The 21,976-nt window shown below is 36.9% G+C and overlaps 3 protein-coding genes across 4 annotated transcripts in view; 1 reads left to right on the forward strand and 2 right to left on the reverse strand.

Moving 5' to 3' along the window:
* LOC306888307 (copine-2-like) overlaps window positions 1–21,973 on the reverse strand; it is a 37,786-nt gene extending 15,813 nt beyond the window's left edge. Inside the window, exons 1-8 of the mRNA XM_079446521.1 lie at window positions 21,643–21,973; window positions 16,937–17,139; window positions 15,257–15,436; window positions 15,010–15,084; window positions 14,852–14,923; window positions 14,675–14,758; window positions 14,445–14,534; window positions 13,509–13,607 (exon numbers count right to left, since the gene is read on the reverse strand). Coding sequence (XP_079302647.1) covers window positions 13,509–13,607; window positions 14,445–14,534; window positions 14,675–14,758; window positions 14,852–14,923; window positions 15,010–15,084; window positions 15,257–15,436; window positions 16,937–17,110 — 774 coding nt within the window. The 5' untranslated portion in view covers window positions 17,111–17,139; window positions 21,643–21,973. The remainder of the gene's footprint in view (window positions 1–13,508; window positions 13,608–14,444; window positions 14,535–14,674; window positions 14,759–14,851; window positions 14,924–15,009; window positions 15,085–15,256; window positions 15,437–16,936; window positions 17,140–21,642) is intronic.
* On the reverse strand, window positions 199–4,779 carry LOC306888306 (uncharacterized protein). The gene is made up of 3 exons (XM_079446520.1): window positions 4,465–4,779; window positions 3,962–4,063; window positions 199–2,694 (listed from the first exon to the last, which is right to left on the reverse strand). The coding sequence occupies exons 1-3, from the start codon at window positions 4,717–4,719 to the stop codon at window positions 562–564; spliced, it is 2,490 nt and encodes an 829-aa protein (XP_079302646.1). The 5' UTR covers window positions 4,720–4,779; the 3' UTR covers window positions 199–561.
* On the forward strand, window positions 4,635–12,372 carry LOC306888308 (uncharacterized protein). Of its 2 annotated transcripts, none has more exons than XM_079446522.1 (11): window positions 4,635–4,999; window positions 5,103–5,202; window positions 5,786–5,913; window positions 6,531–6,938; window positions 7,023–7,108; window positions 7,585–7,721; window positions 9,777–9,836; window positions 10,171–10,394; window positions 10,514–10,661; window positions 10,876–10,985; window positions 11,459–12,372. In XM_079446522.1, the coding sequence occupies exons 2-11, from the start codon at window positions 5,163–5,165 to the stop codon at window positions 11,666–11,668; spliced, it is 1,551 nt and encodes a 516-aa protein (XP_079302648.1). In that variant the 5' UTR covers window positions 4,635–4,999; window positions 5,103–5,162; the 3' UTR covers window positions 11,669–12,372. The 2 variants fall into 2 exon arrangements, with proteins under 2 accessions (XP_079302648.1, XP_079302649.1); XM_079446523.1 differs by having other exon boundaries at window positions 4,914–4,999; window positions 11,400–12,372.
* Window positions 21,974–21,976: the final 3 nt, after the last annotated feature.

Raw genomic sequence — 21,976 nt, forward strand, 5'->3', positions numbered from 1 at the left:
TAAGTGAGATAAAGGAGCTTGTTTTTAGACAGTGCATCTTGAATATCTTGTTAAGTGAATCTGTCTTGAAAATATCTTGTTTTGAGTCATATCTCAGATGAAACAAGCTTTTTTGACATGTCATATGGTTTTTAAGCTGCTGTGTTATTTGTAAAAGATGAATCGTCTTGTTTCAAGAAATAGACTTGACTTGAATTGAGACAACAAATCTGCTTTATTGAAAACTGCATGGTCAACATGCCCAACTCACAACAACTCACAATGCAGAGTACAGTGTGGCTATTTTTCTTACATTTGCATCAAACCATGTCCATGTGATATGTAAAAAAGACAGTGGCAAAATCTGGAATTATGTTTCCTTCTCTGTTCTGTTGCACTCTGGACATACTGCAAAAGTAATAAATCATACTGCAAGGCTTAAATCAGAGAAGCTAACAAGAATAATCTAAAACAGGTGAAAGACAAAGCACAATCAGTCCAGGTAAAGCCATAAGATTAAATGATAAATAAAGAAGGAGTGCACTCCAGCCGCTGATTGTCACACCCACACTCAATACAGACTCAAGAATTATGTTTAATGATGTCTGTGAGATCATACTTCAGTGGAATGTACTTGCTATTATTGAAGTTTACATAGTGGTATGGTGTATAATCAACAAGCTTTTCAGCATCCATGAAAATATTGGCTTGAGCTAGATCGGGAACTTCTACCTCATAAGCTAAATAATGATCATTCCACCCAACTGTAGAGAGAGGTTGGCATTCAAAACAATACACTGACGCATTTAAAATATAAATGTTTTTTACAAGTGAAAACTCTGGAGTATCATTGATGACATTAGAAATAACCAAAGATTTTCCACATGTATGCTTATTACCATGTTGTATAATCCACTTTACAGAAACTATATGTTCAACGTGCTCTATTCCTAAGAAGTCTTTAATCTTTCCTTCTACATAATGAACATTTTTCACCTCAGAGGCTGGGCCCATGTCAACTTCACTTGAACAAATTGGATGTTTCTCAAGCACATTCTGACTACATTCATAAAGTTGGTTGTGCTTCACAAGAGACTTACAGATATTTTTAAAACTACTTTTCAAAGCCCACTGCTTAAAAAAGCAATGCTTTGACTCAAAGCGCATACACATATGCCTCACTGTAGGACCAAGTGCCTTAATCTGAGAAGGAAGATGCAGCAAGTAATGCTGTTTAGGTATAATATTTGCATCTGGAAACAGTTGTTTGAAATGTTTTAAATGGTGCTCTATTAAAAGCTTCAGCCTTGAAAGAGTTGAGAGAGCAATAATAGGTGAAAAAAGAATTTTGACTATCTCTAACAACTTAAGTAGCATTTGTGTGTAATCATTTTCTCCAAGTTTGTCAATGAGAAATGGCAGGATCTTTAACAAAACCAGCATCTGCCCAGCTGACTGTTTCAATTTATTGTCATTTGATGATAGTGTATTGACAGATATGGGGCAAGGCTTATCCCTTGCATCCACAGGAGAATAAGGGAAGCAAATAATTGCACTGTTGAATGCGTCCAAGTCCATATGTCCTGAAAGCACAAGATGCTTTAAAACACATTTGATTTCATATGGGGCAACACCTTCAAGAATGACATGCATGATGTCCTGTGGGGTTTGATTGATTATATCAAAGTGAGGAAATTCTGTTAATTTGCTTCTCCTGTTTATGCCATATGTCATTTTAAGATTGTCTTTCAGAAAGTCAGTATTTGCCTTTTCAATGTCATTACATTGCCTGTTATGACTTGCCGTAGTCCTTTTAACAAACAAATCTTCATTAAATTGCTCCTGCATGTCTTCAAAGTTGCATTCGCAGTGCCTGCATTTACTGTAGGCAAATCCCACTCCTATCTTAAATCCAGCCACTTCATGCTGAGCTAGAGTGTCTCCGCACACAGACATAAGTGCCCCATAAATTTTCCTCTCACCACTTGCAGTGACAACCTGGACACCATCATACAGCTCAGTTAAGTCATGGTTAATCCTCTCAAATATCTCATCAATACCACAATGGGAAAGATCTTTTGATTTTACCATGGCAAGCAGACGAATGGCAGCAAGTCTTGATCGGTATTTAGGGTTGATGTTACCTAAGGTGTAATAAATCAATAACAATTTGTTTTTGTTTGCCCGAGATCCAAGAGGATTGCATAGCTCAATTTCATCTGTATATAAAATCAACTGCAATGCTGTGGGAAATTTCAAAAACAGTGGGTGCGACTTAAAAATGTCTCCATCAATGAAATCATGAAAAAATCCATCCTTGCATGTCTGTGGCCTGTTGTCAATCATTGCAATTATTCGTGGATGTGATAGCAGCTGCTCCAAACTTTTCACCAACGGTATATAATGAAAAAAATGGTCCTTAATAGTAAGAACTCTGGAGTCTCCATTTTTCACATAACATACTGTTTGTTTTGCGACAAGAATCTCTGGTTCAACTGGTACTAACAGTTCTTTGATGGTCTTATCCTGCAAATGGGTGGACGCAATTTGACAGAAAGGGTCAACAAACTGGTCAAATATCCCCATTGCATCACTCTTTAGTTGATCCAGGTTCCCAGAATGTCTCTCAATCATGTCGCTCATTTGCTGTTTTAGGTGCTCCAATAATGCGGCCTGATATTGCTGGACTCCACTCACCATTTGGTTAACAGCTCTCTGCAGAGTAGAAAACAAACAAACAAAAAAATTATACATTATAAAATGCAGTCAACATGGAAACTCAGACACTTTTTTTTTTTTAAGTAACCCTTCAATTACATGCTGTATTGTTAGTGACATGCAATGATGTAGTGGATGGGCAGATTTTGTAAGCAAAGTATGTGTCCATTTGCATATATAATGGGGAAGTGAGATCCGATCACAAATGTTCACTGAACCCTTACAAAAAACAACTGCAGTACAATGAAGTACAACTGCAGTAAAACTGCAGTTCAAAGCAGTATAATTAAACACAGTCATAAATTTGCAGTATAATGAAGTATAATAACAGTACAACTGCAGTACATTAAAGTTCAACAGCAGTAAAACTACAGTACCTGTTTGTAAACATTCTACATTACTGCAGCTGTGGTTACAATAGGCTACTACTGGTCAGCAAGTAAAAGCTATGGACCACTGCTATGCAACATTAACCCTTAAGGGGAATCGCACACCGGACGCGCAGCGCCGCGTCACGTCTAGGACAACTCGAGGTATCGCACACCGGACGCACACTTTCTCAGTTTATGGCCAGCAATATTGTTATGTTTAAGGACATTATGAAATTAAGATAATGTCTGTACTATGTTGTGATTGTACTGTACAATTAAACGTACAAACTAAACGTATATTGCAGCACAGGGTGTAGTCAGTATATACATTAACTACGATTTGAGACAAATAAATGTACATTTAATGTAAAACTATGTAAATGGCGCGGCAGGATTTTGAACAAGGTCCTGAGCCGTAGCTGGGTGCCGCGGACAGACACCGTATGGCAATGCCGGTGTGTGTACACTCAGAGAGAATAATGTGTTTGAATTTAAAAGACGTGGCGCTGTGCGACCGGTGTGCGACCCCCTTTAAGCTATCTTAAATAACTAGATAAAAAAGTCTGTTAGCAAACTTTAAGTTGGCTTGAAAAAGCATTGCCAGAAAGTTTGAAGCCAATTCATCAGACAGATAGATAGATAGATAGATAGATAGATAGATAGATAGATAGATAGATAGATAGATAGAAAGTACTTGTAAGGAAAGAAGCACGTGCATACACATTCTATTTCAGGTGTTTCTGACATACCTTTAGATGTCCACCTGTGATCGGATCAACCAAGATGCCAGGTCTAAACAGTGGCTAAGTCATTCTACAGTTTAAGCTTATTGCTTTTAAGTTTGCTACTAAAAATTAAATATAATAAATTGGAAAATCAATGGCATAAATTACCTGTGTCAGTCGATGGGTTTCTCTGGCTTGAAGAAGAAATCCAGTTGCATGTTTAGAAAGACCAACGTCCATGCGACCCTCTCCATCTTCTTGGAATCCACTCTGAAAGAAATTAACAACAAACCTATTGAAACAGGGAAAATATTGTCATGTGTAGGTAGCACCACCAGACAATCTGATAACTACCTGGGTAAGCTAGCTAGTTAGATTTCTTCTTATAAAAAGGTACAAGATGGGTGTATTTTTACTGATTGGTGTATTTATTTATGTATTTTTATTATTCGAGTATGTAAAATAACAACAACAATAAAAACAAAACAGTACTACAAAAAACAATGACTTTGACAGCATCAGAAAAAAATCTGTCCTTCATGAGTGTTAAGATTGACACACATACTAAATTGTATCCCTTCACCTGCTCTCTTACCAATAAATTAACATAAAGGCCTTTGAACTGAACTTGTATTGTTACGTTAAATTTTAGTTTGTGTAGCATGACTTACCGCTGGAATGACGATGCTTGAGCCCTCCGCTTCAGCCACATGGATTGAATTAGTTTGGTCGGTTGGGCCTGTCCTTTCACCTGCTCCAGGTAAAACGTGGCGAGTCGGTCCTTCCTCCTCCGTCGCTTCAACTTGAAGAAGATGATGCGCATGTGTTCGCTTCACGTGATAGTAGAAGGAGTTATACACCCTGTACTCACTCGGACAGCCATCAATCCCGCACACGACGCGAAAGTCAGGGCTGCGACTGTGCATGGTGTTAATGTGACTCAAAAGTTGTTTCAGAGTCAGTGCCACAAATATGTAGCATATGAAGCAACGTCAAATCATGTTGGAAGCAAGAGGCAAGAGGTCACAGGCAAGAGGACGGTAAACAACTGGTCTAAGGTCGCAAGACTGCCGTAAAAACTCGTTACTATGGTTACACCCGCCATCCACCTGCTGCAAATGAGAATGTGGGCGTGAACTAATCATACTGGAAACTAACGGACCGATTTGAACTTGGATGGAGTCTTCTTGACGTGTTTCATTGCAAGTAAGTTGTATTCAGTGCTCATTCTTTGTAGTTCACATTGCACACCATTTGAATGTTATCGACGTTTATATGTGTTTTCAATGTTTATTGTGTATCGTTGCAGCTGAACAGAGACAGCGAGGCGGGCTAACGTTAAGTTAGCGGAGCTAAAAGCTATTGCGACATGGAAGAATTGGATGATGTCGCAGTGTCGATTTTAAGGGGTAATGTATACAAATGTTATTATTTATCATACGTACAAATGCTGATGAGCTATTGGATAATGTTTTATATTGTGTTCGGAACTTCAGACCAATATCAAAGTGAATTTTACCCTCCGGTTACTCGCGCAATTTTGTTCCCGCTAAATTCATAAACTAGTCAACTGTTAATTTAAATTAATTAACTAATTATATAAAACTATTGTCAATGCACTACAAATTAACTGGTTATATGCCTTTATTTTATTAATACAACTTATTTAAAAAATACAAGGCATGAGACATTTATTTTCCTTTGGTGGTAACGTTAGTGCATTCTCTAATCTAATCAGCAGTCTGCCGTGTTTTCACGTCACATTTTAGTATCACCCCAGCTCGCTCAGAACCTCGCCGGAGGTGGTACACAAAAAAGTACCTGGAAGCAGGTAACGTTACAGGTACAACTTTTACACAGTGGAAAACCAAACAGAGCCGAGGCGAGCTGGTACTGTGTTAGTTAGTGGAAAAGCGCCATAATAGTCTCATGCAGTTTGATTTCTAGGGCACTGTTTCATCTTGCTATGTTTGTCTTTCAATGTTTTCATAGCTGCAAACATCACAGAGACAATGATGAGCACTCTGTCTCGTGAAGACTTGCGAGATCTTTTCCCAGGCCCAGAGAACTTTATACGGAGAAAAGCGGTCTGGCGTGCCTGTGATGGTGCCTCAGAGGAGGTCAGTTTCTCATAGGGTTGTGCCGATAGACAATAGTATTGTGTATCGACGATAGTCAGAGATATCGCTGCTGGCAGATGCCTTTGACGATATCAATACGATAATTAGCTTGTTTTCCCATTAATGTATTAAATCAACGCGGATATGACGCCATTGACTGCGACAAAACGGAAATAAAGACACGGTCCGTGTCTTAGAATTAAATTAAAATTTCTTCTAGTTTGAAAGTTGTTGGAAACAGTCGGGATAATGTAAGTACACAACTACAAAAAATATATAACATAGATATAGTGATTTTTGCTATTTTTAAAGCAAAAAAGTTACATATTGTGCCTTTTAAGTGGTCTAAACTAACCACCTATTTAAGTTGGCAGCAGCACATTGAGCTAACAGCACAGTGTTTTTGGAACAGACATGGTAGTCTACATGCGTGTTCAATTCAGTTTAGATTAATTGTAAGGTGTTCAGTTAGTTGATGTTATCGATTTCGCACACCTAAAATGGAACATTGCTTATCTTTACGTGTGCAAAGCTGTCAATGCTACACTGCATTTTGTGTTGACATGAAAAACAAAAATGTTGCTTTTTACATTAGTTCATTATCTTTTATTTTACAGGAGTCTGGCCAAGAACACTCAAAATTATCGGGCAGTTCCTCCTTTAATGCTTCACCCATGCGACAGACATCCACTCCTGTGAAAGCAAGTCCTGCAAAGTACACAACCCCTGAAAAGGTTGTGAAGTTATCCTTTCCAGAATATGTATTGCACACCGACACAGAACTTGAGCAAGTCCGACAACAGTACTTTGAGTTGTCGAAGAGAGGCAAACAGCGCGACTGCCAGATGTCAAAGGAGCTCAGATGCCGGCTCATTCGAAACACCATGACCAGTATGATTGCGATCCTGAGGGCAAAGGGGGATGGAGAATCACACAGATACCCATCAAAGCCAGAAATCACAGCAATGGCAAAGAGAATAGTACTGTACTACCCCATGCTGCAGGACCAAGGCCTCCATACATGGGTAAGTGAAATGCACCCAGTTTGATGACGGTTTCATGTTGGACATTTTTAGCGATTTGAAAAATTTATTAAATGTCTTGTGCAGTTCACTGTGTACAGACAGCTTTACAAAAGATTGCAAAATGTGAGATCCCCCCAAAAAACAACTCCAGATGGGAGACATTCAAAGAGGTGAGCTGTAACTAATGATTATGTTCGTCAAAGATTCATCTGTTAATCATTTTCAAGATTAATTGATTAGTTGTCTGGTCAATATAAAGTACAAGGTGATGTCCTCAAAAGTCTTGTTTAATCCATAACCCAAAGCTGATAATTTCACTGTCATAGAGGACTAAAGAAGCTAGAAAATATTCACATTTGAGAAGCTTAAATCATATTTGGACATTTAAAAAAAAAAATTACTCAAAAGTGATCAGTCATGTCAATGTCCTGTCCTGGGTGATCTGTCTCTAGTGTCTCCTCACTTCCCGGTTTTAATGAGTGCTGTTAGTGTTTGACTACAAAGTAATTGCTTTGGATGTGTGTGGGGATATTGCTTTTTATTATGAAGCACTTTGTTTGTATGAAAAGTGCAATACAAATAAAGTCAGATGGATTGATTGATTTAGTAGTTGACAACTAATTGATTAACTGACTTATCTTTGCAGCTCTACAAAGAGGCGCTGTCTTGAGCAGTCAACAGACACGGATGAAATGGGTTCAAGTGACTCAACAATCATTCTAGATCTGTCCACAGAAGGAAGTGGCAGCCCACGCTCAGACGGTAAAGAAAGTGAGTTAGAAGGTGAGTTTCAACTTTGCATTTACATATTTGCCCTTGTGAGGTATTTATATTTTAGATAAACTAATAAACCCACTTTATTGGTCAAGATGACAGTCCTGACATGACAGAAGTAAAAGGCTTTAAAATTCACTTTAGAGAATAGGTACAGTGAGGAAAATAAGTATTTGAACACCCTGCTATTTTGCAAGTTCTCCCACTTAGAAATCATGGAGGGGTCTGAAATTGTCATCGTAGGTGCATGTCCACTGTGAGAGACATAATCTAAAACTAAAATCCAGAAATCACAATGTATGATTTTTTAAATATTTATTTGTATGATACAGCTGCAAATAAGTATTTGAACACCTGAGAAAATCAATGTTAATATTTGGTACAGTAGCCTTTGTTTGAGGTCAAACGTTTCCTGTAGTTTTTCATCAGGTTTGCACACACTGCAAGAGGGATTTTGGCCCACTCCTCCACACAGATCTTCTCTAGATCAGTCAGGTTTCTGAGCTGTCGCTGAGAAACACAGAGTTTGAGCTCCCTCCAAAGATTCTCTATTGGGTTTAGGTCTGGAGACTGGCTAGGCCACGCCAGAACCTATGCTTCTTACAGAGCCACTCCTTGGTTATCCTGGCTGTGTGCTTTGGGTCATTGTCATGTTGGAATACCCAGCCTCGACCCATCTTCAATGCTCTAACTGAGGGAAGGAGGTTGTTCCCCAAAATCTCGCAATACATGGCCCCGGTCATCCTCTCCTTAATACAGTGCAGTCGCCCTGTCCCATGTGCAGAAAAACACCCCCAAAGCATGATGCTACCACCCCCATGCTTCACAGTAGGGATGGTGTTCTTGGGATGGTACTCATCATTCTTCTTCCTCCAAACACGGTTAGTGGAATTATGACCAAAAAGTTCTATTTTGGTCTCATCTGACCACATGACTTTCTCCCATGACTCCTGTGGATCATCCAAATGGTCATTGGCAAACTTAAGACGGGCCTTGACATGTGCTTGTTTAAGCAGGGGAACCTTCCGTGCCATGCATGATTTCAAACCATGACGTCTTAGTGTATTACCAACAGTAACCTTGGAAATGGTGGTCCCAGCTCTTTTCAGGTCATTGACCAGCTCCTCCCGTGTAGTTCTGGGCTGATTTCTCACCTTTCTTAGGATCATTGAGACACCACGAGGTGAGATCTTGCATGGAGCCCCAGTCCGAGGGAGATTGACAGTCATGTTTAGCTTCTTCCATTTTCTAATGATTGCTCCAACAGTGGACCTTTTTTCACCAAGCTGCTTGGCAATTTCCCCGTAGCCCTTTCCAGCCTTGTGGAGGTGTACAATTTTGTCTCTAGTGTCTTTGGACAGCTCTTTGGTCTTGGCCATGTTAGTAGTTGGATTCTTACTGATTGTATGGGGTGGACAGGTGTCTTTATGCAGCTAACGACCTCAAACAGGTGCATATAATAAATGGAGTGGAGGTGGACATTTTAAAGGCAGACTAACAGGTCTTTGAGGGTCAGAATTCTAGCTGATAGACAGGTGTTCAAATACTTATTTAAAGCTGTATCATTCAAATAAATAGTTAAAAAATCATATATTGTGATTTCTGGATTTTTTTTTTTTTAGATTATGTCTCTCACAGTGGACATGCACATACGATGACAATTTCAGACCCCTCCATGATTTCCAAGTGGGAGAACTTGCAAAATAGCAGGGTGTTCAAATACTTATTTTCCTCACTGTATTTGCACTACATTTGTACTGTTTTATTATCAATTTATTAACATTATTGTAGAAATTAAGTTTTAACAGAAATCTGGTATTAATAAAAAGCTGGTATTGTATCATTTTGGACAGTTGTGTACAGCAGCAACTTTTAGTATCAGTCTACTGTGCAACATTACTTTCTATAACCTCTCCAGCATAGCAAATAATGTTATGCATTTAAAACCCATATGTCTCATTAGTGGCATTTTGCTCTTTTAAATTGAATGTAATTTTTGGTTCCAAAATACCGAAATGCTCCTTAAAGTACTTGTCAGAAATATGTGTGTGTTATGTTTTGAAGGAAAAAGAAGATCCCAAAGCCTACCTGAAGAAGCACCCTCTACCCTGTCCAGTCCTGATGGTGAGTTCGTCCAACTACCTCATGACTGTGTGTAGTGGGGGTGTACTTGTGTGCCTACATGCAATTGTTTGTGATTGCATGACCATATGAGTTTCAAACAAATAGTTCTCATGCATTATTATGCAAAAAAATGTGTTTATTTTTTTTATGGCATTTAAATGGTTAAAATTCCAAAAATGAATAGGCATTTGGTAGTTAGGATCAGGGCTGATATTTGTTAAAAGATTTCATTCCATTAAAACATTTAATATTAATGTATGATTTTTATGGCAGTTTTGAAATATTTTTTTCATGCAACAACATGAGGAATATTATGTATTTTTGTGTCTTACAGCTAACAAGTCTGCAGATGTTGACAGTCCAGCAACCTTGGCCAAGCATTACAAGACCCTACATTCTTTGTATAAAAGAAAAAATCCAAATCACCAGGATGTCTCTCATCTCTTGGATTTGGAATTTGTAGCCAGAAGAGCATTCATTGATTCAAATACCGTTCGCGAGGAGAACAGACATGAGAAGGTTCTAGAAGCATATCCTTGTTTCAAGGACGTTGGACATGTAAGTCATTATTGACTGCATGATTAAAACCATGGTATCACACACAATGTTTAAAATACCAGTTTCCTCTTAAATTATATTATTCAAATGTCTGTATTGGTATATTTTATATTTCATAGGTCATGGAGGAGCTTAAACGCATTTTGGATGCGGAAAATACCAACTTCATCAATGAACTTAAGGGAAGATGGCATGACTTCTGCCAGAAGGTGCAGTTTTTCGGTGTATGGAAAAAGGTGTTGAAACCCCCAATGGGAATGGACAAAGGTAGGGAATGCTGTTTTGGTGTTATTAGTGAATAGGGTTTAGGGTGGACCTTCAGGCATGTTGTCAAGTACATGAGCTAGTGTTTTGTTGTCCTTTTTCGTCTATGATGGCTATCCCATTATTTGCTGATTTCTTTATTTTTTAAGCATTGTGTCTGTTGTATACCTTTTATCAGATTTGACCTTGTGTAAGTAATGAATCACTTCCTGTACAGCTGAACAGGCTCTTGAGATCCTACGTGTGCTGCCATCACTGTTCCCCTCCACCTCTGCTCCTCCAAAGAGGGTACGAGATGCGAGTGAGGCTCTGGTGCATGTCCTCGAGGTGAGCCGTGTAAAATGTTGTACGATCGTTTTGACTGCCGTATCGGAAAAAATATAACTGAAGGTGCTGCCCTTGACGACTCCCAATGCATTTCCTATTCACGTACTGTATGTTCTAAGCCTTCAAAGACACCTAAACATTTGTTTTTAAAAAGAGGATTTTCACTGGGTAGATTTCTTGGCTGTCACAGTATGTACAAAAATGGGTGCATTACATGGTAGCAGCTTTAATCACCCTAATGATAACCAAGCAAGACTAGCCATAGCCTTGGTTTTTACTTCTTTTGGAAGGGTAGACATGTGTAAACAGTAAATGCATTGGGGATAGTTAAAAACAGCACTTTCAGATGGAGCTTTCTCAGTAACTTTTGTCAGCATTTTGCTTTAAGTGTTTGTAAACAACCCTCTACCCTAGGTTCCAAATGACCAAAATGCATTATCCTGACAGAAGGATGTCTGTGTTATCTGTCACAGGAAGGAGAAGATCCCAATTCCTACTTGAAGAAACGCCCTCTCTCATGTCCAGTCCTGATTGTCGGTCCGTCCAACTTCCTCCTAGCGGTAGGAGATGTGGCAATAACCAGTTTAATAAGAAGATACTTTATAAAGACAGTACATTACGCGTTTACAGAGATGATCCATCTTGGAAAACAGTCTCGACTAGTCGAGCCACGAACGCCGTGACTCGATTAGTCGAGACTGTTTTCCAAGATGGTTCCTGCATGTAAATGCGTAATGTACTGTCTTTATAAAGTATCTTCTTATTAAACTGCTTGTACACTTACAAAGTTCTCAATGCTTCGGTTTGCATGTAGGGACCCTCATTATGCTACCGTGTTAGTGTGAGGCTATTTTGAGCCTTGTTAGTGGTATTAACTAGCGATTTACTTTTACTTACACTATGCCCCATATACTAGTGTTATAAGCTAATCTGCTTTTAGAGATAAAACTCTTTACGTTCGATTATCATGAAAACGCATTCCAGGGAACAATTGACTCGGTAACCATGCGTTAATTAACCCAGGTTCATTTTACACCGGAATTATCCTTTAAGGATGATGTTACAAGGGTTAATGTTGTATTGAGGAACTAGTTGTTCATGTAAGCTCAGAACCCTTAATTTGAATGTTACAATATTAAGCATTTGTATTAAGAATGAATGTCACAGGTGGAGCAGTTTTAGTGTCTCTGTGCTGAGTGCCTGTGCAAAGCACAGATTTTGTACGTGTATTGGCACATTGGTCGGATGTTTGGACCTGACCTTAACTGACATATTTGGCATATTCTACTATGTTTTCATATTTCTGTTTCATAAATACTGTGAGCCAAAATGTTGAGAAATTAAGCTGTTTCCCTTTTATGCTGTTTAAATAAAGTCGGTTAAATGCAGGTCTATTTTTCACTTTTTCTGTCTTGTAAACCGTAGTTAATGTCTTGAATCTAGTAGGTAAAATGTCTTGAATCTAGAACAATATTACTTTTGTAGAGCTTACAATAAGGTAAATACACTTGAGATGATGACAGGATGGTAAATCATGGCTTATTATGGCAAAAGGGCACTGCCTAATACGAGTCAGGAATGCTAACTTCAAGACCTTTTGTCTCAAAATGCCAGTTTCCAATCTTATTTCAAGTTGGTGGTGACTTAAATCTAGAACAGTGTAACAATTATAGAACTAAAAATTAGCTAAAATACACTTGAAACAAACAGGATGACAAAAAATAAAATGCTACTTTTGAGGGGAAAATACTATTTTTGAGCATGACAAGCTTATTATGAGACACAATACTAGTAAAATATAGCTAAAAATGAGTTTTCCCAGCTAATTTCAAGATCATTCATATCTTGTAAGGCTTAAATATAATGTCTTATTTCAAGAAATCTTACCAAGAGAATTTTCACTTGTTCCATTGGCAGATTTTTTTGCTTATTACAAGCAAAAATATCTTGTTTTAATTTTTTTTTGCTTATTTTTGGAGTGGCCTTTTTTCCAGTGTATCAGCATCATCTAGTGTGAGCATTCGAGTGAAATGTGAACACAGAGGGGTGACAATCACTGCGGGAGCTCAATTCGTTTACAATATGGCACAAAATACATCATATCTCCTAGCTAAGGCTGTGCAAAAGAATGTCAGTACCTGAAAGGAGCAAAAGGGCGTTTATTAGTACACTAACTTTTTCTCCAGGAGAACATTTACACATGCTCTGCCTAAGTGTGACTGGCGACACACAATGCTTGTTCTGGTAAACAAGGCAGCAGTAAAACAAGAGCGATTTGCATCTCAAAAGAGCCAGTTACTCTCTCTGTTTCTCCCTCCCACCTCTTTTCTCCTCTCTGTCTCTCCCTCTCTCACTCACTAATTCTCAGCTTCATTATGCCAGATAATGAGGCATATAGTACTCACATAGTATTCTGGCGCAAGAGTGGCAGGCATTAGTGTGAGCCAAGCTTTACTTCACGCATTTAGTTCCTACATTCTGGAAATTATGAATCTCTACAGTGTTAATTGAAGGCAAGCCTACCTCCACTCCGTTCTGTGCTTCACTCATCTTGTTAGCGGTGGTCTGAAACTCGCCAATGAAGTCATGGCTTCCGTCATTGTCGTAATCGTAGCACAGCACCTGTGACATTACACGTTTGTGAGTATTGACATGTATGAACATGTTAAAGGAAATAGATGCTGATAAAATTTTGTAGAATTCATTCTGTGTCATCAGGACGAGATGACATATGAGCAAAAGAAAAATCGAAACTGCTTAGTAGTTCTTTGAATAGGTGAAAGATGGGATTAAGTAATGATACAATTTTTGTTTAGCATGAAAGAGTTTGAATCTGGTCCAAAAGATATAGTTTTTTTTTTTTTTTTTTACAAACCAAGCAAATTTTAAACTGAACAGCAAGCGATCACCATGCTTTTTTGTTGTATAAATATGAGTCTCAGAGCGACAGAATTTTAAAACAAATGGTCTTTAGAAGCTGCAACCTGATTGGACATAATGCATTTGGACGTATACTACCATTCTTCAAAAATCATCCTATGTTGCTCAGGAAACATTTTTGATTATTATCAATCTTGAAAACTTAATATTTTTGTAGAAACCATAATACTGATATTTTTTCAGGATAGAAGATTCAAAAGAACACAATTTATTTTAAATAAAAATATTTTGTAGTATTATAAATGTCTTTAAATTATCAATTTGATGTATTTTTGTTCAATAAAAGTATTCATAGTATTCATATCTTTATTAAAAAAATATTTTGAATGGTACAGTAGTGAAAATGCATGATTTCTGTCAAAGAATAATCCAATTTCTAAAGCTAAAAATCTTTTTTTTTTTTTGGAAGCTTTATATTTTCATGTTTATATATTAAATGTTATATTAAATAACCTAGACAAAATTCTACTGGTAATATTCACACACATAGACTACTAAAGACACAATATAGAGGCATACCTTGATGTTTCGGTCCACATCTCCATTACAAAGTGAGATTAGAGGCACTGTGAAAGACTTCCATACAGGATCCAAAGTGTTCTTAATGACCTGAAGTCACACACACAAATGGCTATTATTCTATTTCTGGCCTTCATTAAATAGATGAATATAGTTTGAAACACAAGCTTAACATGTGATATAACTGTAGGAACAAAAGTGTACATAAATGAGAATATTTAGCATCTCACCTCTGTTCTGTGAACCATCATCCATTTCCCATCATCCCCTTGTTTGTGGAATTCTAAATAGGGATCTGATTTACCGAAAAAGTCCTGAAAAACAGCCACAAACAAAAACATCATCATCCTCTATCACCGAGCGCTTTTTTAAAGTACTTGAATGGTTTTCACAACCTCTTAACTCACCTTTTTATCCAGCTTCCTCCCACACATGGTTAGTGTGATTATTCTGTTGTCTGATAACTCCTGGGCTGTTATCTAGACCAAACGGAGCACATTATGATGCTCTGCTACAAACTCCATCAATGCATATGTCTGTTATAGTGTATTATGTGGTGTCTTACTGTGATGGCCCCCTTCCCTGCTGGCTTGCCATTAGCAAGAATCAGTGGTCGATGTAGCTTCTTCTTTGACACAATCTAAAACAGAACAGATGCCCTGATAAACGCACAAGTAGAGGCAAAACAGAGAGCTAATTTATCATAACTAAGATCATAAAAGCTTACGTTAAATACTTTATATTACAGTGGTGTGAAACAGCTTATAGCAAATTGATCTGGAAGCAGGTAAAATATGAAAGTGCTACCGTACCACTCCCAGTGTGCAGGTGAATTCGCCCAAAAAGTCGTGTTCGTAAAGCTGGGAGCTGCATTTGTCCTCATCAAACAAGGCAAACTTGAGCTTCTGGACCTCCTCAAAGTGGTAATCCACTTGGAATTTTACACCAAATACTGGATTCAGATTGTTCACGGCAGTCTCTGTTCGAGCCAGCTGTAATGAAATATAAATGTGTAATGAAATATAACATGTGATTAACAGAATTTACACCCACTTATGGTGCAACTTCATGTACAAAAATTACTTTTGCAAATTAGGTGAAAAGTGAAATACTAAAAGTTAAGATAAAAGATAGCCCAATATATCAGGCTGGCAAATTAATTTACCAATATTCTCAGGTCTCAAAATCAAATCAAGCGTAAATAAATCTAAAAACATTTTTTGGCATAAAAAATAAAGCATATTTTTCGGAAAATAATGATTCTTTGGCATTGTAGCATTATTTTTATGGGACAAAATAAAAAAAAAGTTCTAGACTTCAGGTTAAACACCATACTGAATTTAATGCAGATGAAAACGAGTCTGTCAGGGATAGACTTGCAGTCCTTAACATGGCATCCATTGTATAAAAGGTCCAACGTCACATAATTTTTGCAAACTTTTAAAACTGAATTTCAAATTTTTTTGGCTCTCAACAATCGTTATGTTGTTAAATGCATAAATGTTAAACAACAGTACAATCCATTGAACGCAATATATTTTGATCCCTTCTAGCATCATTTTCATTCCTACTAAAATTTAAATACGACGTTACCCTGCTTGAGGCTGTAATCATTTGTAAAGTTTTTATTTTGTCATTTTATAATTTGTTATTTCTATTACTCAATATTTTCTTATTACTGTAATAAAGTAATTATTAGTGCAATAACAAAAAATGAAAAAGCAGAACTTCAAGGTATCCCAAATGAAAGGCAGCACAACAGTAAATCTTAATATACAAAATAATCATATTTAATACATTATTAATTATTACAGTAATGAGAATGAGATTATTTTGCATTACTCACAATCAGTACCACACTGATGTAACAATCATGAACATTAATAACAGCTTGGGCAGAATCTTTGTTTATTATTAATGTAAATCTGTATGTAAATCTATTCATTTATTATTAACGTTCTTATTTCCTAAACACATTATGTTCTAAAATGCATGCATTTTTATACTACAAACACATTCCTTTGTTTGTCCCTTGGTGTTTCCATGGTTACAGTGTGCTGTGGAAGAGTGATTTCATGTGCCGGTTTGCCCTACTGACCAGCAGCACTGGCCTGTGATGATTGGACCGCTGAGGGCACAGTCCCATAGAGACTGTACAGACACACGTGTGCTCGCGCTGCAACCTATTTTGATCCTTGTTTATTTTTTTTTCAGCATATGAAGAGATTAAAACCTGTTTTCCTCTGATTTTGCTTCCTACATGTCAGCTATTTCAGCTTTCTATGCTTCCAACTTGTTCTTATGTCCCCAAAGATATCTCTACATATCTGTTTTGTTACAATCCCAATTCCATCTTCTTTTCTTTCATATTCACATGTCAGTCTGCTTTCTATCTCTAACTATCAGCAGATTTTATTAAAGGTTAACCTGTGTTATCCACAATAAATCTGTGAAGGTAAAGTGGAAAGTGAACACTTTTTATCACTTCTTACCTCCAACCAGTTGCCATCCACATCATGGAAAAGAACACAGAAGGGGTCAGACTTGGATGCCACGTCACGGTCTAGCAGGTTGGAGCCGCAAACGGAGAGCTCTACCTTTGTTACACAGTGCTGGGGCCCAATGCCAGGACCCACGTCGGGGCCCGAGGCCAGAGTATAGGCCATGGAGATGAGAGTCCCTCGTCTCCCACACCCTGAGGGCAACAAAAGAGTATTTCTCCACTCAGTATAACTTCTGATATACTCGTTTGCAAAGTATCATTCATTAAGTAAAAACAGAATCTAATTTGAACCTGAAATAAACAGAACATTTTAAAGGGGTCATGAACTGAGAAATCAAAATTCCCTTGATCTTTTAATATATAAGAAGTCATTGCGCTAAGTTTCAGAACTCATAACTTTCTCCTTAGTCTAAAAAACAGTTTATATCGAAGGCAATCTGCCAGAACGTCAGGTTATGGAATGTGCCACTTTATGACGTAATAATGTGGCTAAACACCGCCTCTGCAGAAGAGCAACACCCGGTTCTACATCACTGCCTGTTTAGCCCCGCCCAGCAAATGCAGGTCTACGCAGAAACCAAACGTTATTTGATGGACTTAATGAAGTTTTGTTTATAAACAAAGCACAATTCGACATGGGATTTTTCAGAAAGTTTGAAACTAAAAGGCAATGTTGTGCCGACTATATTGGATCCGACAGTAATATCGTAACACAATGTAATGTGTGAGTAACTGTTTTTATTAGGTGACCACTATTGCTTTGTCTGTTATTACAGATCGTTTGATATGAATGTTTATACGTTTTTAACCTAAATCACTGCAGCATCCGTCTGTGAAGGACTTATGATTGGCTAACAACTGTTAGCCAATCATAACAGTGGGTGTTTACTTCCGAGTCTACAATCCGCCATGCCTATTCAAACGGAGTGTTCTGATAAGTGGGGTTAAAACAGGACAGAAAATAGCCTATTACTTCGAAATTATGATGTTTATTATGTAAAAATCTTGATAACATTATAAGTGGACCCCTTTAAAATAAAGACATACTATAACATAAAATAATGAAGTAATTTCATATTACTTTAAATAATATTAATTTAATAATATGATAGATTTCTAAGACACTCAAATAAGCACATTTATAATGCTGAGCATGTAAATTGCTTTTTTATAAAAGGTCAGGTCTTCCCGCCAGGATAAACAATTTTAAAATGTTTTTTTCCCTCAAATTGTTATGCTACTATAATTTTAATGCAAAATTGAAGCATTTTCACCAATTGTCTCAGACTTTTGGACCCCATTGTATGTCCCCATTGTGTATTCTTTTAAGCAGCAATATCCCAGCAATATAAACCCAATAAATCCTACTGTATCTTATTTGATGCACATTTCTAAGGCCTCTAAATTACCAACATGTAACAACATTTTAAAGAAATTAATTACACATCGTTTGACCTTTTCTCACAAAAATGACTTGCCCACATGTCTGAGACCAGGATGCTTGGGTTCATGGTCCCCTGGCAAATAACTCCTCAAAAACACTAAACATGATTTCCACACGCACACACAGAACACGCAGAACACAGTGACACGCACACACAGAACACGAGCGTCACACCAGGACATGAGAAATACAGCGAGGGCTCTTGTTGCTTAGATACTGATGTACCACTGTCTCTTTCCGTGTTAATGTCACAAACCACAATTAGGCTGTGACCACCATAGACAAAGCATGATGGAAACTGACTTTACAATCATGTTACGCAGAATCCCAGTACACCAACATTAGCACAACTTCTCATGTTAACAAGAGGAACTTGATCCGATTAAGAACTGTTTATAATTTCCAGTGGTGCTGATGACAAAAAATAAATTTGGGTTACAGTGAGGTTAAAAAACTTACTGTACAATGGAAGTAAATAGGGTAATTTCTTAAACACTAAAATACACATGTATACACAATAACAAACAATCTGTGTAAATATGATTTTAGTGTGGAAAAATAGCTTACTAACCTTTTCTCTGTAAAGTTAAATTCATTTTTACTTTGACATCTTTGACATGACATCACAAAGCCATAAAACTCTACAATAACTGTAAAAATTGTGATTTAAACCTGAAAACCTAAATAATACACATACTTTGACAGGAGAATTAGTCTGTGTTTTTCTTACATTTTAGCTTTTAAGCCCTATAAAACTGTACCCCATATTTACACCTCAACGTTTGATTTTGAGAAAATGAGGGCCAAAAAATCACTTTGGACAAACTTGTTACATTAAATTATAAACAATAGAAATGTTTCCTGAGCAGTTAGGAAATGAGACGAAGACTCACCTGAGTTTCCATCCCAAAACGGCATCTTTGTAACCTCTTGGGTTGTTCGGATTCTAAATGAACTCTGTATTTAAATTAGCATTATATAGTGCGGTGTTGGTAACCATTCCCAGAATAATGACATATTCCACATGACTGTGATGTCATGGAAAACGGGATACACAGTCTCAACATTGTGTGCTTAAATCTCACTCAAGACAGCGCACACCCAGATGAGACACGTGTAATTCATGCAATGTCAATAAACACTCCACAAATGACTAATCCTCCACCTAAACTTGCTTTCTAGTTTAATCATTGTTGTCTGGGAATAATGTCCATAAAATCATTCAGTCTTATCCCGCCCATTTGAGGTCAAAATGGCAACACTTTACTTAACCTAAGTGATCATCAACTCAACACTTGATTACTTATCTCCAAGGTTCAGTGCCAGATAGCACACAGCTAGACATTAAAGAGTGGAAAACAAGTGTAAGGCTGTAATCAAATATGGGATAAATTGTTATGATTTTTTTAACATTTAAATTAAAGTACTGCTAAAGTGTAATCATAAAGAACAATGCAGACAGTGGTCATAAAAAATTGCAATCATATTTCATTGTTGTACCATGAATAACTATCCATATTATCTGATGTCTATACGTGTATAAATCTATTATATTATAACTCTTGTCCTGACCTGTTAGTAAATGCAGTTTCATACAAAATGCACAATACCTAAAAAGTATGTGACAATTATTTAGAACTGTTTACATGGAAAAATATTGTTCATTATATAGACGCTCATTTTTTTCTATAGAATAATTAATAGAAATATTTTAATAAAAATATTAGCTTCACTTCTGCCTAGCCACATAGACAAGTTTGTTTTTGTGAACTGAGGTGCTAATCGCAAGTTTAACTTGTATTAAACCCTGAACATTCCCTTAAAGGAAAAAAGGATGTTACCTATAGATCATTTGCAATACTCCACAATAACTGAGATTTAATCTTACTTCCTGTGTTTGTGTGCCAACCCTCCAGACATGGAACATAAACTACCAGAAATCAAACATCTAGAGACTTTCCATTTAAGGGACTTTAACAATTACAACATAATTGCATAATTTCCCTATCATACCGTTGCACATTATCTTCATGGTACAATAGATTAAAAAGTGTTCAAACTAGCAGCAAAGAGGAAGATCTAAAGTACCTGTTATCAATTCACACTTTCATTTGCTCTTTAATATCAAAAGGTGCAGTAAATCTCTTATTAATACTGACAGTAAATTTGCTTTTTGTGATTAATTTGTTTAATAAAACTAGGTTAAATGTTCAACTACACATATTTTTGAAAATGTCAACATTGTGGGCATAAAGACCAATATTCAAGCATTTTTGTGAGTTGAGTTAGTGCTGCAGTTTAAGAATCACCTTTCTGTTCAAGTGTCAAACCATATCTACACTTAAATATTACAAAGCGCAACAACCTATTGACTCTATGATAAGGTGTCGAGCCATACAATGTCGAAAAAAAAGTTTATAATGGCTAACTGTAAAACAATATGAATGGAGGATGTGGCAGTCTATGACAAAGGCACATTAAAAGTTAAAAGGCTAGTTAAAAGGCACATTAAAAATGCAATCATTACAAAGAAAAGCTTGCACACCTCTCTTCTATGATGAGCATATTTTAAACTTGCATTGATTTATTCATTTATTTTTCTGGAGGATGAAATCTATTTTTTTTAGGCAGTCTAATTTTCCAGAGATTAAAAAAAAATAAATCCAAATGCTTATTTCTTAAAAACAAACTGCCAATTAAGTTTGTTTTAAAATATTAGTATTTTTTTTAAATATATAGCTACACCAACATGTCTTCGAGGTTCAATGAAAGTACCTATTTTATACTTGGTTACACCTCTTGACAGTTTTTAATTAATTAAATCTATATTTTGTTTTGCATAAATGTTTCCAAAACATTTATGTACGTTACAGAAATGAATTTAGGTAAACTGGACGACACTTCTTGGTATGATCCTTTTTTACCTGAATTCATCCTTCAAATATGGCATGTCAAAGAACTTATGGCAACTGTATTTATGAAGTATTTCTAATTTTTATCATCTTGGACACGATTATGTGACGCAATTATCTTAAAACGTTCAGAGATCTCTTTGGTTGTTGTGATGCTTTATTAATGCAGAATTATTCTAGGCTTTTTTGGCTTCTCAGTTTGTTTTCTTAACCGTACACACCGGAACTCTTAATGTTCATATTACTTCCTTTCAGGCGTTAACATGTAACAAACCCTGCGTGTTTGTGAATGGGAATGATTACTTCATAAAGTCACTGTATAACTCAATAATAACTCACCTCTCGAAGCTCTCGCGCAATAAGCAGCCTACTTTTCCTCAGCGTCTTCCGTCCTTATTTCTAGTGCTGGTGGCAGCAACACTGCGTTTCAAAAAGATTATGGGTTGTTTGCATTATCCAGCAAAAAATAAGTGCCAATGTATTTTTTATAAGAGGGTAAACGCCGTTTAAGGATAAAGCGCTTTGCTGTGTTTAAAGCGCGTGCAGACCCGAGAGTCGCGCGCTCAGTGATCTAACACTTGTGTAGTTTTCACAGCTCTGAACTCCGCCCGTGTCCACATCTGTCATCTCCATGAGCTAGTCTCTTCTGAGCTATGCCACCATCGAAAAGAGC

Source organism: Barbus barbus, assembly GCF_936440315.1.
Source record: "Barbus barbus genome assembly, chromosome: 22".
Taxonomy (NCBI): Eukaryota; Metazoa; Chordata; class Actinopteri; order Cypriniformes; family Cyprinidae; genus Barbus; species Barbus barbus.

Excerpts from the sequence above, each read along its gene's own strand:
- LOC306888306 (XM_079446520.1), bottom strand. The coding sequence starts at position 4,719 with ATGCACAGTCGCAGCCCTGACTTTCGCGTCGTGTGCGGGATTGATGGC. Across the intron at positions 4,064-4,464 it reads CAAGCATCGTCATTCCAGCG|AGTGGATTCCAAGAAGATGG; the intron begins GTAAGTCATGCT and ends AATTTCTTTCAG. Across the intron at positions 2,695-3,961 it reads AAACCCATCGACTGACACAG|AGAGCTGTTAACCAAATGGT; the intron begins GTAATTTATGCC and ends TCTACTCTGCAG.
- LOC306888308 (XM_079446522.1), top strand. The coding sequence starts at position 5,163 with ATGGAAGAATTGGATGATGTCGCAGTGTCGATTTTAAGGG. Across the intron at positions 5,914-6,530 it reads GTGATGGTGCCTCAGAGGAG|GAGTCTGGCCAAGAACACTC; the intron begins GTCAGTTTCTCA and ends TTTATTTTACAG. Across the intron at positions 9,837-10,170 it reads TACCCTGTCCAGTCCTGATG|CTAACAAGTCTGCAGATGTT; the intron begins GTGAGTTCGTCC and ends TGTGTCTTACAG.